The following is a 16,798-nucleotide window of genomic DNA, read 5'->3' on the forward strand; positions in this document are numbered from 1 at the left end:
CAGCCAATGGTTGGAGAAAGGAAATGGGTGTCTTGGCCAGGGCTGGGGGGGCCTGATGACATTTGGTGTGACCTTTCAGAAGAAGAAGAATGTGAAGAGGACAGAATTCCCCATCATTCCTATCAGAGTGGACTCATCAAGGAGAGGGAGAACACGCCTGGCAGCTTTACTTCCTCAAGAGTTTCTCAACTGCAAAGGTCAGCTGGGCCAAGAAACCTCAAGAAATTTGCTCTGAGCTGCATTGGGGGGAGGGGGGTGGACAGGGGTGGGCAAAGGTTGCTAAGCAACCACACCTCTTCCTCCTTTTGCAGGCACTCCAGCAAGAGTAGAGAATGGGTAGCCGGCTGGGCAGGAGAAATCAATGGTTTGACTCAAGTGAAACATGCCCAAATTCATCCTTGGGTTGGGCAGGAGTAAGTTGGTGCCTATGCATAGGAAGAGAGCAATGGGCACTATTTAAGGAGGATGCAGCTCCAGCCTCCCTTGCAATGGCTGATGCAGCCCAGAAGCCTTAAGAAAACTGCAGGTTAAAAACTCTGGAGAGGCAACGTTCCGTCCTTGCTCTTCTGGTAGCCTCAACCATTGTTAAGTGATGTTGTAGTGTGTCTTTGATGTTGTCTCTCCATCTTCTTCTGGGTCTGCCTTGTGTTCTTTGGCCTTCTCTTTTTATACGTGCCTTGTACAGTATGGAATCCCAAGGCAGAATAAGAGAATAACAGAGTTGGAAGGGGCCTTGGAGGCCCTCTAGTCCAACCCCCTGCTCAAGCAGGAGACCCTACACCATTCCAGACAGGTGGCTGTCCAGTCTCTTCTTGAAAGCCTTCAGTGATGGAGCACCCACAATCCCTGGAGGCAAGCCGTTAATTGTTCTGTCAGAAAGTTTGTCCTTAGTTCTGATTGGACCTCTCCTCCATAAATTTCCATCTGTTACTTTTTGTCCTGCCTTCAGGTGCTTTGGAGAATGTCAAGACCCTCTTCTTTTTGGCAGCCCGAGATACAGGAACACAGCTATCATAGATATTGGGACATGGATTCCAGACAAGGATCCCAAAATCACAGACTCTCCCAATGGAGAGATCCATTGTCCCTATTCATTAATTCAGCCCCCTGGTTTAGCTGTGCTGCTCCATCCCCCTCTCCTGCTTTTAAAAATGATGAGATACACTTCCCCTAATTGGGCTTGTCCAGCCATGTTGGACGACTCCCCAACCATCCATGGCCAATGTGTTATTTCACAGATTCAATTTCTGTTGTGCCTGAAACAGCCTCAACTAAACTAGCAGAGAGCAAAACTGGTGTTGAAGTCTCATCAAGGGATAACAGCTTTCAAAATTGCTTTTACAGATGTTGCAAACACATCCCTTTTCGGCAGGAGGACAGCAAGTACAAGCCAGCAATCTGTAGTCCTAATCTGAAACAAGAAGGGGTGGAAAGGGGTTGGTGGGGGTGGGAAGGGGTTGGCTGTAATAGCACTGAACTGGAAGGAAGAGATGGGAGTTTAAAGCAGGAGTATCCAATGTCTATGGAGATTCTCAGTCCTCCAGGTCACGGTTGTCCCAAAGGTGCTTTTTTCAAGAGGCAACTGGACTTTGTGTTTCCTTAAAAACATTTCACTTCTCATCCAAGAAGCTTCTTCAATTCTGTCAAAACTGAAGAAGCTTCTTGGAGAAACATCTTCAAGGAAAAACCAAGTCCAGCTGTCTTTTGAAAAAGCACTTTTGGGACAGGAGTGTCTAACCTTGGCAAACTTTAAGATTTGTGGACTTCAACTCCCAGAATTCCCCAACCAGCCATGCATGGCTGGCTGGGGAATTCTGGGAGTTGAAGTCCACAGGTCTTAAAAGTTGGCAAGGTTGGTGACATCCTACCTTAAAGCCTTAATCATCCTAAAGGATCTGTTGAAAAAATCTTCTCATCTCCCCCACCCCATCTTGGTTTTAGAAATACACAATCACCAGTGAGCGCCAAAAGAGGAAAAATCCCATCAATCTGTTAGCTTAGACTGAACTCCAGGTCCAAATTAACATTCCTAGGTACCCTCGGCCCTCTCTCCAAACTGAACTTCCAGCTATGCCAAGACTAGATGCCAAAGCCCAGAACTGCCTTTCCAGTTCTTAAAGGCCGGACTTCACTGATGGAGTAACACTAATTCAAAATTGCCAAAGCTCCTGAAAGAAATCATTTAACAACCCTAGAACAAAGGCCCCGATACGGCTATTTTCATCACATTAATGATGATTTTGATGCAAGTTTGATTCTTGGTGACTCAAAACAACTTTACTGAAGTGGGGTTGTGGGAGGGGGGTTGTCATTGCTTTATTTCAAAATGTGTTGTTTACTAGCCCACAGCTTTATTATTCATTGCCTGGCCAAGATTACCAAGATATCAGCTAAAGTTGGCCGTCTGCTGCCATCTGCTGAGAGGAGTCAGAAATCAAACTTTTAAAAACTGCCTGTGTATTCAGAACACATAGAAAAAGACAAATTGCAAAGCAAGCGTACTCTCACAAGTCCAACACTGTGTATTTTGGACCAGCCACAATTCTCCAATAGCCCTGGGTACCTTTAAAATGCCTGAAGCTAAGAAGCAGCCATACACCCCCCCCAGGCTCTGCCTGGGGCAGCCAATTAACCCTGGGACCCCAGACCCATGCCCAGGGACTGCCTCAACGTCCCCAATTAACGACTGCAAGGGGGAAAAGGTGCTGAAGGAGGCTGCCTTCCGGTCTGATCCTCGAGGGTGTTGCAATGTCCCATTTCATCTTGCAGATATGTAGTGACCCAGCTGAGCCCAAGATCGGGGCCACCCTGCAAAAGACAAGCCCCCCTCCCCACTCCTGCTCCTTCGAGACGTTTGTTGGGTTGAGTTTAAGTGGCTGTGGAGTTGCAAGGATATCCAGAGTCCCTGGCAAGACCGAGGGCTCTCTGAAGCCATGCCTGCGTGTAACAAGTGCTGCACAGATTCACACACCACGGAGGGTGATTAATTGGCACCACACATGCCCAGGGCAGCTGAGGCAGAAGGAATAAACGTGGACCGGAGCGTTTGAGGAAATAAAAAAGAGGGTTGCGTGAGAGAGCTGGATTTTCTCTGGGTTTCAGGATAATTAAGGGAGGAGGAAGAGATTAGCAAGATCAAGACCTTTCATAATCTGAAAGGAGGCGGGGTGAGAGGAGGCGAAGGGGGCTGAAAGCTGGGGCGAAGAAATGCTTTTCTTTGGGAATCCTCCCGTAAGATGCCTGCCTGAGAAACAGCCAGGCGGAAGGAAGTCTGAGCACAAAGGGTGTCAGCAGTATCCAACTTTTAAGACCGGTGGACTTCAACTTCCAGAATTCCCCAGCCAGCCTGGCTCTGTGGACTCCCAGAATTCCCCAGTCAGCCGGGAGTTGACATCCACAGGTCCAAGTTGACAAGGCTGGACACTCTTGGTAAGTGAAAGATGCAGATTGGTGATCAAAAGCAGTTAAGCTAAAATCCTAAAGTTAAACAGCTCCTGAGATTTATCGAGAGGCAACTGGGCTGGAAAATGAGGGACAAATTAACCCACTTATTGGGTTTCTATGAACCGCCCATGCAGCTCCCTCGCCTTGGGCAGCCAGTCCTGCGGCTAGCGTAGGAGAAGCAGACCGTCTCAATTTCTTTAACTCAAACTTCTGGGGCTTGGGAACAAAAATGGCAGACTCTCCTGAGAATTTGGGTTTTATTGAAGTTGTATGTGTTTGGTCATGAAAGAAATCTCAACGAGAGGATGTAAATTTAATTCTGCCTTCTGAAGGTAACGCAAGAGGAAATACAGGTTAGATGACTGAAAACATATCCAAAATTTCCCCCCAAAAAATAATTCAAACATTTACCCCACCCCTAATTGAGCACTTCTTTTAGTCTTTCAACAAGAGGGCAGGGACCAGCTTTTACCTTGTGCAGGTAGAGATTTAACTTTAAATGCTAAAGAAACTCGAACCAGAAGAGGGATATCGCACCAAAAGCACAACCTGCCCCTTCAAATCCTGGACTTGAGGATTTTATTACGGAGATGCTCTCAGATTCTACACATGAAGAGATAGAAAAAAAGATGCTTGCCAATAAGATGAAGAATGTTTACAAATGGCCAATATGCAGGGATTTGACCAGAGAGAGACCTGGCATTGAGGAAAACACAGCAAGGGGCATCTGGGCAGGTGCTGGGCATCAAGAAAGGGGACATAACGGAGCCCCAGCTGCTTGACCAACCAGCCTGCTGCAGTCCCCATGCCAGACACTGGTTCCCTGAAGACCGACTTCCATGGGAGCAGAATTCCTGAAAGCCCAGAGGCTTCTCCCATGACACATGGGTCAGGAGTGCTTGCGGAACAGAAAGTGGGGCATCCAACGGGGGGGGGGGGAAGGGGGGGGGGGCAGGACCAGCCACCTCATCCCATTTTCCCTTCTTTTAAATCCACTCACTAGTCTCCGCCCTTCCTCCTCCTCCTCCTCCTCCTCCCAACGCCAGAGTAAAGGGAGAGGCTGGTAAAGTCAAGAAGGCTTTGGCACTTTAAGAGCCTTGAAAGGCTACTGGGAGGTCCCCCCGCCCCCCCCCCCAAGTCAGGTGTGCTTTAGAAGCCACTTGCAAAAGAGAAGCGGTTAAGGTGCGCAAGAGGTGGGCTCCCTTGGGAAGAAGCTGCATAGATGCTGTTTCCTCACATCCTGCCCAGAGCTTCAGTGTGCCAGCTGGGCTTGGCCAAACATGTCCAAGATCTGGACCAGTTGGGGTCTTCTTTGGGTAGAAGATCCAGTCAGCTGATCACGTGTTCTGCCGGGAAAGTCATTTTCTGAGGTCCGGAGCTGCCACTCGGGTGACTTGATGGGCTTCCGACTGAGCTCTTTGACCACGGAGCACATCAGCCCCAGCCAGAGCTCCACGAGGAGGAAGGGGAGATCAGGCAGGAAGCAGCCTCAGCCCAGGACGATTTTTCAGAGGCCGCCAGCTACTTGATGCTGGCCAAGGCAGCTGCCCTCCGCTCTGTGTTCTGGAACAAGGCTCGGATGAGGTTCTTCACCTCGCTGGGGGAGAACTCGGTGGCAAGGGGCCCTTTGCTGCCTGCCCACCTTCAGAGAAGAAAGCAAGGGGGACAACTGTGATTCCAGAAGGTGGGAGGAGGGAAAGGGGGGGGAGAGGAGGGCTCGGGGCTGGGCAAGGCAGTCAGTTTTTCCAGACCCCTTCCTACAGTCTGGTGGATTAGGAGGCTTAAGCCTTGGTAGGGCTTCCCCTGCTCACACCACGGATCCTTGCCCAATTTCTTCTTCCCTTCTCAAACAGAGAAGGCAACAATCTCTTCTGCAAAATCGAGAACTCAGAAGAATCAAATCTACCACAGCAGCACATAACGGTCACCACTTTAGCAGTCCAATTGGTTTGCCTAGATCAGGTGTCAGCAGCTACGGCAACGTTGCCACCTGTAGACTCCAAATCCCAGAATTCCTGAGCCAGCCACGCTGGTTCAGGAATTCTGGCAGTTGAAGTTCACGGGTGGTAAAGGTGCCCTAGCTGCCCACTCCTGGCCTAGATTAAACTTTCTGACTGGGAGGGGGCCCAGCAGAGAGGGAGAAGCCCCACCATCTCTGCCTCCTCTGGGTTCCGCTCCCCCACCCCCCCCACCCCCCACCCCAGCTGCAACTGGATGGAGGAACAGGGGAGACTCTCACCGGTCCACGATTTCTTGCAGACTGGCCTGTAAGACCAACATGAGCTCCTGGAACATCATCCACTTGGGCACGTAAACTGGCACCTCCTCCTGGAAGTGCCGGTTCTCCTTTTCCTCCGGCAGGGGCACAAAGACCCGGGGGCCCTCGTCCACCACGGTCCTGCACAGGGCGTGCAACCGGTCGGCATTCTCAGCAGAGATGTCCTGCAAGGGAGGGGAGATGAACAAGGGAGGCAGAAAGGCTGGCCCCAGGCCTTCCAGGGTGGGCCTCCCTTCCGCCCTGTCACCGAGAGCCACGTTCCCATAGGATCAAGTGAGCAGAGAGGCTGAAGCAGGAACGGTTTTCAAATGCACAGGAATTTAGTCTTGTCAAGGTCCCAATTCCTACAAAACAGGTAGTCCTCAACTTACAATAATAGAGCTTGCCAGTCCTGGCCACACTTTATGATGGTTGTAAAGCAAGTCATCGTGTGACCAAATTGATTTTATGACTTTATTTTTGAAGGGGTTCACTAGCAATCATTTTTTACCAAAAACCAAAGGTCTTGGCTTCTACAGTAGCTCTCCACAATCTGGAACTGGTTGGGGATTATGGGAAATGAGGTCCAGCGCACCTGACTGCAAAGCCTTTTGGCCCACCATCCAATCCAATGAGAGAAGCAACTCCAGAGGTGCTTCTCTTATGCGCCTGTCCCAAGTGTGCTCTTTTTAACCATGCTGGGAAATGCACATGGCCGCCCTCCAATGCAGGGGTGGTCTAGGCAAGGTTTAACTCACTATTGCTTCCACTTCTTCAAAAAAACAAAAAAAAAACCAGGCACATCCACCGGCTTAATTAAAACCAAGCCCTTTATTTGCCAAACGCACATTGCTGTGATAAAACCATCCTTTTTAATGCAGCCCAGCTCTCTCCATGAATCCAGAAGGAATAATCCGAGATGCCATCAGTGGAGGGAGACCATCAGGGGCTCTAGATGGCCAACTTTTAGATCTGGTGAGTCACCTCACCAAGAAGCAGAGCTGGATCTCCAGAAACATCGAGAATTCCCTCCCCCCATGGGGGGCTCCGTCCTCACCTCCAGAGCAACGATCCTGCTCATGATTTCCACAAGGGCCGTGTTCAGCAGGGTCCCCATTGCCCGGCAGTAGACGCTCACCGGTAGAACATCCTGCCAGATTTTGCCCAGTCTCTTCAGTTGGTGCAGAACCTGGAAGAGGGAAACGGCCCTTTCAGCCTCTGCCAGGAGCGGCAGACGGGGAGAGAACCCGTGAGCAATACGGCCACTTTGCGGGCAGGGCTGGGGGTGCGAACAAATCCAGAGTGGAACAGCAAGGAAGGCAGAGCCCCCTCCTCCTCCTCTCTCGTCACACAAGGATGGAAGGACATCTGTTGGAAAATGAACTGGCAGCGGGTTCAGGAGGAAGGAAACTCTCCAGCTGGACTGGAAAGAGGTGCTAAGCGGGGGGGTGGGGGGACTCGGGAATCCTTGCACTGCAGAAAGCAGCAGAGAGGCCTGACTCCCCCCCCCAAGAATTCCTGGAGCCTTATCTGACCATTCCCAAAGGAATGCGGTCGGTCAGTCTGGTAAGGTCCTTCTAACGTTAGTGAGTAGAGGTAGTCCCCAACTTACAACCAGAATTGACCCCAAAAGTTATGTTGCTAGGTGAGACATTTGTTAAGTGACTTTTGCCCCATTTTACGACTTTTCTGGCCACATTTGTTAAATGAATCACTGCAGTTCTTAAATTAGTAACACGTTGCTAAGTTGAGTCTGGTTTCCCCGGCGACTCTGCTTGTCAGACAGTCACAAAAGGGGATCACGTCACTCCAGGAGGCATCCAAATGTAAATCACGTGAGGCTGCAACGGTCGTAAGTGTGAAAAATGGCCGTCACTTTTTTCCAGTGCTGCTGTAACTCTGAGCGGTCACTAAGTGACCTGCTGTAACTTGAGGACTACCTGTACCAAGGAAGCTTCCGCTTGAGGCTATCACCTGGTGGCCCTGGCTGCTTGTGCCTAACAGAAAGAAAGGACTTTGGCACACAATGCCTCGTTCGGGGGGGGGGGGGCAACTGGCCACAAGCATCAGTGCCTTCAAGGGCCAACGTGGAGCCTCCAGGAGCAGGAGCAGGATGCTGCAGGGAGGGACTGCATGAGGTGGGAGAGAGAGGCTGTTACATTCAGGCTCAGGGAGTGACCTCATGGAATCCAGGGGGGGGGGACTAATCTTCCAGGTTCCACCAAGCCCCCCCCCACTCCCACTCCTGACCTGACGGACAGCTTTGTTTGCCGCAGAGTAGTTGTCCTCGTCGTCCAGGCTGGAGAAATTCCGTGACAGGGAGAGCCTCTCCAGAAGCTCCTCCTTCTGCACCCGCATCTGGGTGAGGAAGCACCTTGTTCCTGGGGGGGGGGGGGGGGGGGAAGAAATCAATGGCCCAGCTTTCGGGGGGGGGGAGAGGGAGGGACGAAATACCACCAGAAAAGCTTCTTTTGTGGGCCGGGACCCCCACCCCTTTCTGGGGAACAGCCTAAAATCTGAAGTGTATCCAGCAGTGACAGACTCAGGCCTGGCACTGCTGAAGTACATTTTCATGCAGGGCTACCCTGGGAGACTGTTTAGTCTGGGAGGCAGAGGAGCTACTTAAATGCCCCACAAGCCACATTCCCTTCAGGCTCACCCAGTTTCCTGAACCCGGGCACCAAGTCGACGAAAGTGGCCGTCCCGTCACTCAGCCGGCTCCTGAACTGGTGGCCCATGGTCAGCAGGTGGTGGGCAATGTACATGCAGTTGTTGTGGTGAATAGCGGCCAGCTGGGGAAGCTTCTGGAGGTTCTCTCTGGGTGGGCAGAGGAAGAAGAGGAGGGGGCTGCTCAGAGAACGCGGGGGGGGGGGAGGGAGGCAATACACGTGGTCCTGTTTCTTGCCAGGTTACAGCAATTCATCGAATACGCTTTTGAGCAGTTATAAAGTCATTAATGTTTTCATATCTCCACAAATTTAAAAGGAGAACTCAATTGAGGCAGTCCTCTTTTAACGACCCGTTGCTTTGTGACGGTTTGAAGTCGCGGCAGACCCTCCCAAAAGCTACTTATGACCCGGTTCCAGAGTTCTGATGCCCGCACACCCCCTGCGGCCACGTGACATTTCCAGCTTTTCACAACGGGCTCCTCTTTATGGCTGGCGGCAGCACTCCGCAGTCACACGACCACGTTCAACACTCTTTTGCCAGTTTCTGGCATTTTTGGGGCCAGTTTCTGGCAAAAACATCCATAGGAATAAATGGATCTGCTTAACGACTATGGCGTTCACTTAACGACCGCCATACAAAAAAGTCGTAAAATCGGATCCAGTCGTGTGGGTGCCTCGACTTACGACTGTCATGGAATTCCAGGCACTGTTGCGGTCGTAAGTTGAGGACCGCCTGTAATTCAACAGGCTAAATCGGAGCTCTGCCTAGCACAGCCCTGGCCTGTGCCGATCCCCCCTCGCGGACGGCCATCACTCACTTATGATACATGGGCACCACGTCGCAGAAGAGATGGAAGATGTTGCGCACCAGGTAGAAGAGCTGGTTGCAGCTGCCGGAGAAGACGAGAGGGGATCCGGGTCACATCTGCTTTTCCAGGACCCCAAAAGGGGAGTTTGCCAGCTGCCTAAGCAGCCTGGGCTCAGCTCCCTTTGGATAGCCCGGAGAGGAAGAGTCTGCCGAGGCAATCCGGGGCAGCCTGCCTGCACCCCACCAAAGGCCCAGCATCAAGACTGTCAGGGAGCGAGCGCTAGGTGGACACTCCACCCTATCTGCCCTCACCATTGGTCAGTGCTGGCCGATGCCTCCTGGAGGGTCTGATAGGCCAAAGCCATCAATCTGTGGACAGAGTCGCTGATGCGGCAGGTGGGGAAAGAGAAGGTGTGGCGGCTCAGCTTGGTCTTGTTCTCCAAGTTGGTCACCTGCTTGAGAAGCGCCTCGGGCCCTTCGGGCAGCTTTAACTGGTCCCCAGCTCCAGAGGCAGGCAGGGTGGGAAGTGTAACCACAGAGTCTGGGGTGACCTGGGGAAGACACGGGAGGCTCACGTGCCGCCGGGTTCCGTTCTGAGCATGGACCCCGACCCCCCCCAAGGAATGATGCTGCTTTGGGGCCAAATTGAGGGTTGGCAAATGCCAAGGGCAGAATTGCAGGGGGCTTCTTTTTTCTCTCTCCCCGTCTCATTTTGCTCCACTAACTACCTGCCACCAGGTAATACAGCCTGGAAACAGGTGGGCAAGCCAGACACGGACAAGAGGAAAGTGCGTCCAATTGCTTTCAGGGAACCACCACCCTGCTCTGATACCTTCACAGTGTTGTGTATTTCTGAGGTCATCAGGTTCCTGGCTGCCACGATGACATCCTGGCATTTCTTGTTGGCAAAATGGCAGTTAACATTGCGGGCGTAGGTCAGCAAGTCCACGGAGTTCTCCGGGAGGAACTTCATGTCTTTTAAGGCTTCTTCAAAGTCTTCTGTTGCTTTAATAACCTGCGGGGTGGGATTGGGGGGGGGGGCACATAAGGAAGCAGGTCAGCCAGTCCCGAGATCAGCTGATGGGTGGATTCACTCTCCCACCCTCAGAAACAGGCCAGCTGCAGCGATATTTAGCTCTCCAGCCCCACAAAGGCTCTTCCGTGTTGCCGAGAATTCTTCAGCCGCCTCGTTCTTTGAAAAGGCTACGGGTAGTCCTCGACTTACGACAATTGAGCCCAAAATTGCTGTTGTTAAGTGAGACATTTGTTAAGTGAGTTTTGCCCCATTTTACAACCTTCCTTGGCTCAGTTGTTAAGTGAATCACTTCAGTTGTTAAGTGAGTCGCACGGTTGTTAAGGGAATCCAGCTTCCCCTTGACTTTGCTTGGCAGATGGTCGCAAAAGGGGATCCTGGGACACGGCAACCGTCATAAGCATGAACCAGTTGCCAAGTGTCTGAAGTTTGATCACGGGATTGTGGGGACACTGCAAAGACTGTTAACTGTGAAAAATGGTCACCAGTCCCTCTTTTCAGTGCAACTCTGAGCGGTGACTAAATGAACTGTCGTAAGTCAAGGACGGCCTGTATTAGGAAAAGCAGGTGCTAAAAAGCGTAACTTTCATTTCGATCTCCCGTGCAAACCTCCTCCTGCCTAATTTAAGAAGCAGCCCAGAGATCGGAGGTCGCAACACCCACCTCTGTGTACTGTGCAAGCTGGCTGCTGTTGCTGGGGATGGAGTGCACCAAGCAGTCGCAAATGAGGCAGTCGGACAGCTTCCTCCAAATCACGCTGCTCAACACCTCGGCCAAACCGGGCCAGGTGCTGCTCTCCTCCTCCTCCTCGCAAGGGGCAAGCGGGGTGTCTGGAGAGGCGAGAATGCTCTGTGGCTCCTTCTGCAACCCCCACCCGACAGGGGCCCCCTGTGAGATAACAGGAGCAACAGGCCCCGTGGTCTTCCCGGGGTCCGTTTCCTACTGCCCCAGGCTCAAGGCTTTCTTCCAAGCCAGTGTGGGATGAGATCCTTACCCAGCAGGTGTTGGTGCAGGACTTTGAACACTGATCTGAGCTTCGCAAACACTTCCAAGGGGGATGGGTGGCCAAGACTGGAGCCCACAGACTCAAATTTGAGTGTGACGCCATCAGGCTGATTTTCCATCAACAGCCGTAAGGAGGGACAACAGATCAAAGGCTTGAGGATGTGCTTCAGCAGTAACTGTCCTGGCAAGAGGGAGAGGAAGGACAGTGAGCAAGGATCGAAGGATAGTGGTTTGATGGCACTTCCCAGGCGGCCTGTGGCCTCCTTCTTTGCCCTGTCCTCACTCTGCTTGAAGGGAGGGGGCACTTCCCGCAAGGACATCAGGTGGAGATTGGAGGAAGACAAAGGGGGGGGGCTTCCTTTTGGACCAGACAAAAAGGAATTTTAAAGCACTGCCCTCCCAAGAAGAGAGTGACAATATCAAAAGCATTTTTGGTATTTACTTAATCTCCTGCCCTAAGTGAGATACTCCTTTGGACCACTCTGCTTTATAAGGCCATGAAAAATTATGCAGCTGTCCTGGATGGCCCATATAACACCAAGTGTTTCTGCTTCAGTTAACCGGACAGCACCAAGCTCTCTCTTGACCGTAGAGAGGAACAGGACCCCAGAGGAGGCGGCTATGGTTCAGGTGCCAAATTTAGAATATCTTTGTGCAGGACAAGAATGCAAAGTCAGAAATCGAAACTTCTGACGCTCAGGAAGCTGCTGCTGGAGAGAAAGAACTTACCAAAATGCTTGAACTTCACATCCAGTTCTCCCAGAATGGCAAAAGCCTGCAGAACCGTTGAAACTCCTGGGTCTGTGGCAACATCTTCTCTGGGCAGACACAGGTACAACTCTGTTTGGGTAGCTGCCTCTAGACAGCTGAGTTCTAGAGAAAGAAAGGTAGTGCACCATCCAGGTTACAGCAAACCATGGTTACAAAGCTGTAAAAGAGGTGAACAAATGGCAACCCGGCCTCTGCCCCCCAATCTCTTGTCATCCTAAGCAAATAGCTGCAGCACACACTCCCCCACAGCCTTTAGGCTACCCCAGAAACAGCAAGTCTCAAATCAGAATTGCTCAGTGACACAATTGGAAATGACTTTAGGGATCATCTAGACCAGGAGTCTCCAACCTTGGCCACTTTAAGACTTGTGGACTTCAACTCCCGAGGCTGGCTGGGGAATTCTGGGAGTTGAAGTCCACAAGTCTTAAAGTGGCAAAGGTTGGAGACCTCCAATCTAGGTTAACCCCTCAGCAGGAACGCAAAAGAGGGCCAACCAAATGGCCTCTGCACCTTGTGACTGGGGAAGTTTCCACACCACCATTCGCTGCCACTCCTGATCCAAAAGATACAGAATGTTTTGGGTCTGAATGGTGAGCTCCTGGCCGAGCGCCTTCAGAATCTTCAGCTCAAAGCCCCGACGAGACTCCATGGTTTTCAGGCTTCTCCGGGCCTGACAGGAAACAGGAAAAGGTTGCAGAGTCACACAAAGCCTGCCATGAGCCAAGCCATTCCACTGTAAAGGAGCCTGGAAGCAACCCAGGGAGGACATGAACAGGCCTCCATCCCCAAGAACTACCTTGTTCAGGTAGTTAGTTGCTGAGGTGTACTTCTTCAGGGGCAGCAAGGAAGCGAACTGTTTGAGAGCAGTGTCGAACTGAAGAAAGCAGAAAAGGGGGACACTGGTATCTCAGAGCAAGCCTCCAATCAATATAACCCAAAATAGAGCTTCACCCTCTGGCTTACCTCCTGGAGCTGCTTCAGCACGCTCAGAACAAGCAGCTCTCTCTCCAGCTGCTGTTTCAGATCAGCAAAGTCTGCAATGGCCACGTTAACATCTTGCTGGACCTGTGGAAACACCAGAGGTTAAAAACCCATTTAATTTCTTTGGTTTACAAAAAACCCCCAAAAAACTGTTAGTAAGCATGGAGAGATTTCTGCGTGATTTTAGAATGCAGTTAACATACAACTTAGAAAGGCTAGGAGGGAGGAAAAGAGCACCTCATTATTTATTCATTCATTTGATTTATATGGCTGCCCATCTCAAAATAATGACTCTGGCAAATCTATATTTTAAAAAATATAAAAGGCAGAAAAAAACTAAACACAGCAGCTGGGGTAAAAACGTCTCTCTCTGTAAATATGAATACAACGCATGACCAGGCTCAGCCCCCCCCCCCTCTTCTACAGGGCTTCTTTAGCCAAGGCTAAAGTTCCTCCACACGGTCCTCACCTCATTCTCGATCCTGGATCTCAGCTGGTCGATGCCGTTTGAGAGCTCTTGCACTTGGCTCTCCAGATCCTTGGCGCTCTGCACGCTGGGCAGGAACTCGACATACCTTTGGTTGATCATGCTGCAAACCTCCTCCTGGAAAGACAGGGGGAGGGGAATAACCAGCAGGACTCAAGATTAACATCGGGCCAACCATCAAGTCTCTTAGGGGGAGCTGGATCCCCCACAGAGTACGTCCCCAGGTGGCGGATTGGGGGGTCCTACCCATTATGGCTTTATACTGTAATGGCGGGTTGGAGGGAATCAAATACCTCCCGTGGACCAAGAGGCCTGGTGAGTGGCAGCTGGCTCCCCAGTATCGACTAAAGGCGGAGACCATATTGGTTGGAACGGATTCAGAAGAACAGCACACAGTGTGGTGGCAGCCACTTGAACACCATGTGCACAGCGGTGTAGAAAGCAAAGGGAAGACTACTACACTATATATTTCCCAGGAAAACCATGTTAATGGTGGCAAAAAAGGATCGCCAACGTCCGATAACGGATATGGCACAAGAAGAAGAAGAACCATCAAGTAAACAACATCCCAATCCAGGAACTGCCAAACAAGCCAACGGTAAGCAGCCCAACCACAGACCCTCTGAGACCACCCAGCCATCCCTGACAGGGCAAGTCACTAGAATAGGAACGGAGAGCAAAAAGCCGGCTAGCCCTGATGAGGTTGCCTGATGTGGGGAATGAAAGGTCTGCAAGGACAGCGCCCCGCTCAGGGAGCCCCCAGGAGCCCCCCGCCCTCCTCTTCTTCTCCCGCAAACCCCCCACGCCCTTCTAGCCCTGATGACGTCACCTACTTTGGGGCCGCGAAACGTCCGCTCAGGGAGCCCGGAGCTGCCAAGGCTCGCCTTCCTTCATCGGGGCTCTTTCGCCAGAGGTGAGCCAAAGGAGACCCCGGGGCCTTAGAGGCGGGGGGGGTCGCATGTCTGCAGCCCCGCCCGGCTCCTCCGCCGCCTCCTCCTACTGCCGCCCGGGGCAAAAGGGGGCAATTCTGGGCGGGGGGGGAGGGAAGCCACGTGCCATCTCATGCACACGACGCTCCGCCTCGCGGGTCTGCCGCCCCCCCCCCGCTTCAACTCTGTACACGCTCAGGGGCCCGGCGCTCCCTCCCCTCCCTCTGCAGGCGCCCAGGGGCCGAAGGGGGCGGGGACACTCCCGGGGGCGTGGCCCAGGTAAGCCCACCCCACCCCCCTCCACCCCGCGCACCTTGAGCTCCTCGGCCCGGCGGGAGAGGCGGGCGAGGCGGCCGGCCAGGCCCTCCTTCTCCAGGCGCCCCGAGGAGGCCAGCACGGCCTCCACCAGCGAGGAGCCGCGCGCCGCCATCCCGCCGCCCGTCGCGCTGCGCGGGGCCTCACGGGAAGGCGCGACGCGAGCGACGCCGACTACCGTTCCCGGCGTGCCCTTCGGCAGCCATTTCCCCTCCGTGACCATGGAGCCGAGCTGGGATAGAGAAGGCCTGTTTCTGCCCCCCGCCAATAGTGGCGCTGGCTCCGCTTTTGAACCACAAAGTTGAAAGCCTAGAGGAGCTTCGGGGGGGTAGCTCTTGGGTTGTTGCTCCCCTGGAGGTGGAGTGGGGAACAGAGAAAGATCGTCAATATATCTGTACATATATTCTGTTTGTGTTAGTGTGTGTAGACGTGTGTGAGTGTGTATATCTGTACATGCAAATGCCCTTTCCTCAAGCAGCCTTCAGGACTGAGTTGAACTACAGCTCTAACAACATTAGGAATTATGGTTTTTGTAGTCCAGCAGCTCTGGAGATCCCCAGCACAGCCCCCTAGCCTCAAAAGCCTTCAAAAGAAAAAGAAAAAAAAGAGTCCCACTGGAAAAGAATCAGATTCCTCACTGCACTTTTTAAAGAGGCTTTTCAGAAATGATAGCCCAGCGTTGTTCTTAGTGCACTTAATTCAGTTCCAGTTTCAGGGATGCATCTTGCAACAGGAGCCAGCCTGTTTCTGATAAGATCCTTTGCTGGAGCGGAGTATCTTTTGGGTAGTGCCTGAGGTTAAGTCTGAGAAAAGCTACGAACAAAGAAACCTGAGAAATATGATGTGAGGCAGTTGGAACCAGAAGAGATGCTGGAAAAAACTCTGCACCGAGCAGGATGCAGCCCAGCCAGTAGAGCCACAAGCGGTGAGACCCCCGCTGAGGTGAAGTGGGGTGGCACATTATAAAAAGGAAGGGACGGACGAGGGACGTGCTTGGAAAACTCTCCCTCCACACCCGATCTCTGGTTTGGAATCCCTCTTCTCCACTCCCCTCCCGTTTCCTGATCAATCGCTTGGCACAGCTGGGTGAACGTGAAAGGGGAGTGCTAAACAAAACCTTGCCAGATTGCAATCAATAAAGCCAGGGGGATTAACAAAGAATTCCTTGTGTCACGTGGCATGATTCATTTGCCCAAACGAGATCACACAAATGTTGGCTTCTACGTGTCTGTGTGTTTCCCACAAATACAGGTAGTCCTTGGCTTATGACCACAATTGGGCCCAAAATTTCTGTTGTTGTTAAGTGAGTTTTGCCCCATTTTATGACCTTCCTTGCCACAGCTCTTAAGTGAATCACTGAGGTTGTTAAGTTAGTTATGCGGTGGTTAAGTGTGCTTCTCCATTGACTTTGTTTGAAGGTCACAAAAGATGTCGACATAATCTCAGGATGCTGCGACCGTTATAAATGTGAGTCAGTTGCCAAGTGGCTGAATACTGATCACGTGACCATGGGGAGGCTGCAACGGTCCTAAGTGTGGAAAATGGTCATAAATCACTTTTTTAATGCCGTTGCAACTTCGAACGGTCACTAAACAAAGTGTTGTAAGTCAAGGACTACTTGTACCCCATTGTTGATCACGGCTATGTCTCCAGCCACCTCAAGATGCTCCTCCCTGAGCTATGGAGCCACGGAGCGCTTCAGGCAGAGAAAACCAGTAAGATGCGCCTCGATGGGCAGTGATTGACTGGGAGATGTAACAGAAGGGACAAGCTCTGTGGCTCCCAAGTGCTCTGCGAAAAGGAACTTTATTGCTTTCCAGGGTCCTTCCCCCCCCACTCCAGACACCCTTGTGGACAAAAGAAAAACTTGCTTACAATAATAACATGGACCCTGCAACAGGTACAGAAGGGGAGTTCGGGAACCAAAGGCATCAGTTTGGCAAAAAAAACCAAAAAAACCCCAAAGGTAAGAGGCCCAGGTGGGCCGGTGGAGAAAAGGGTTGGGGGCAACACCCACCGTGAGCTCCTATGGCACCATAAAAGATGAAACACATTCATTGCCGTGGCCAGGCCAGTGGCTTAGGATGCTGCAGCACAGA

General features: G+C 51.9%; 1 protein-coding gene across 1 annotated transcript; it reads right to left on the reverse strand.

Moving 5' to 3' along the window:
• Positions 1–4,835: 4,835 nt before the first annotated feature.
• Positions 4,836–14,814, reverse strand: ZW10 (zw10 kinetochore protein). Its single transcript, XM_015812924.1, has 16 exons — positions 14,698–14,814; positions 13,438–13,572; positions 12,951–13,052; positions 12,784–12,861; positions 12,498–12,657; positions 11,946–12,089; positions 11,206–11,397; positions 10,875–11,041; positions 10,011–10,193; positions 9,491–9,729; positions 9,189–9,260; positions 8,361–8,518; positions 7,952–8,082; positions 6,759–6,890; positions 5,684–5,886; positions 4,836–5,086 (listed from the first exon to the last, which is right to left on the reverse strand). The coding sequence occupies exons 1-16, from the start codon at positions 14,812–14,814 to the stop codon at positions 4,966–4,968; spliced, it is 2,334 nt and encodes a 777-aa protein (XP_015668410.1). The 3' UTR covers positions 4,836–4,965.
• Positions 14,815–16,798: the final 1,984 nt, after the last annotated feature.

The sequence above is a fragment of the Protobothrops mucrosquamatus genome, unplaced genomic scaffold (genome assembly GCF_001527695.2).
Source record: "Protobothrops mucrosquamatus isolate PMUCROS unplaced genomic scaffold, P.Mucros_1.0 scaffold115, whole genome shotgun sequence".
In the NCBI taxonomy this organism is placed as follows: domain Eukaryota; kingdom Metazoa; phylum Chordata; class Lepidosauria; order Squamata; family Viperidae; genus Protobothrops; species Protobothrops mucrosquamatus.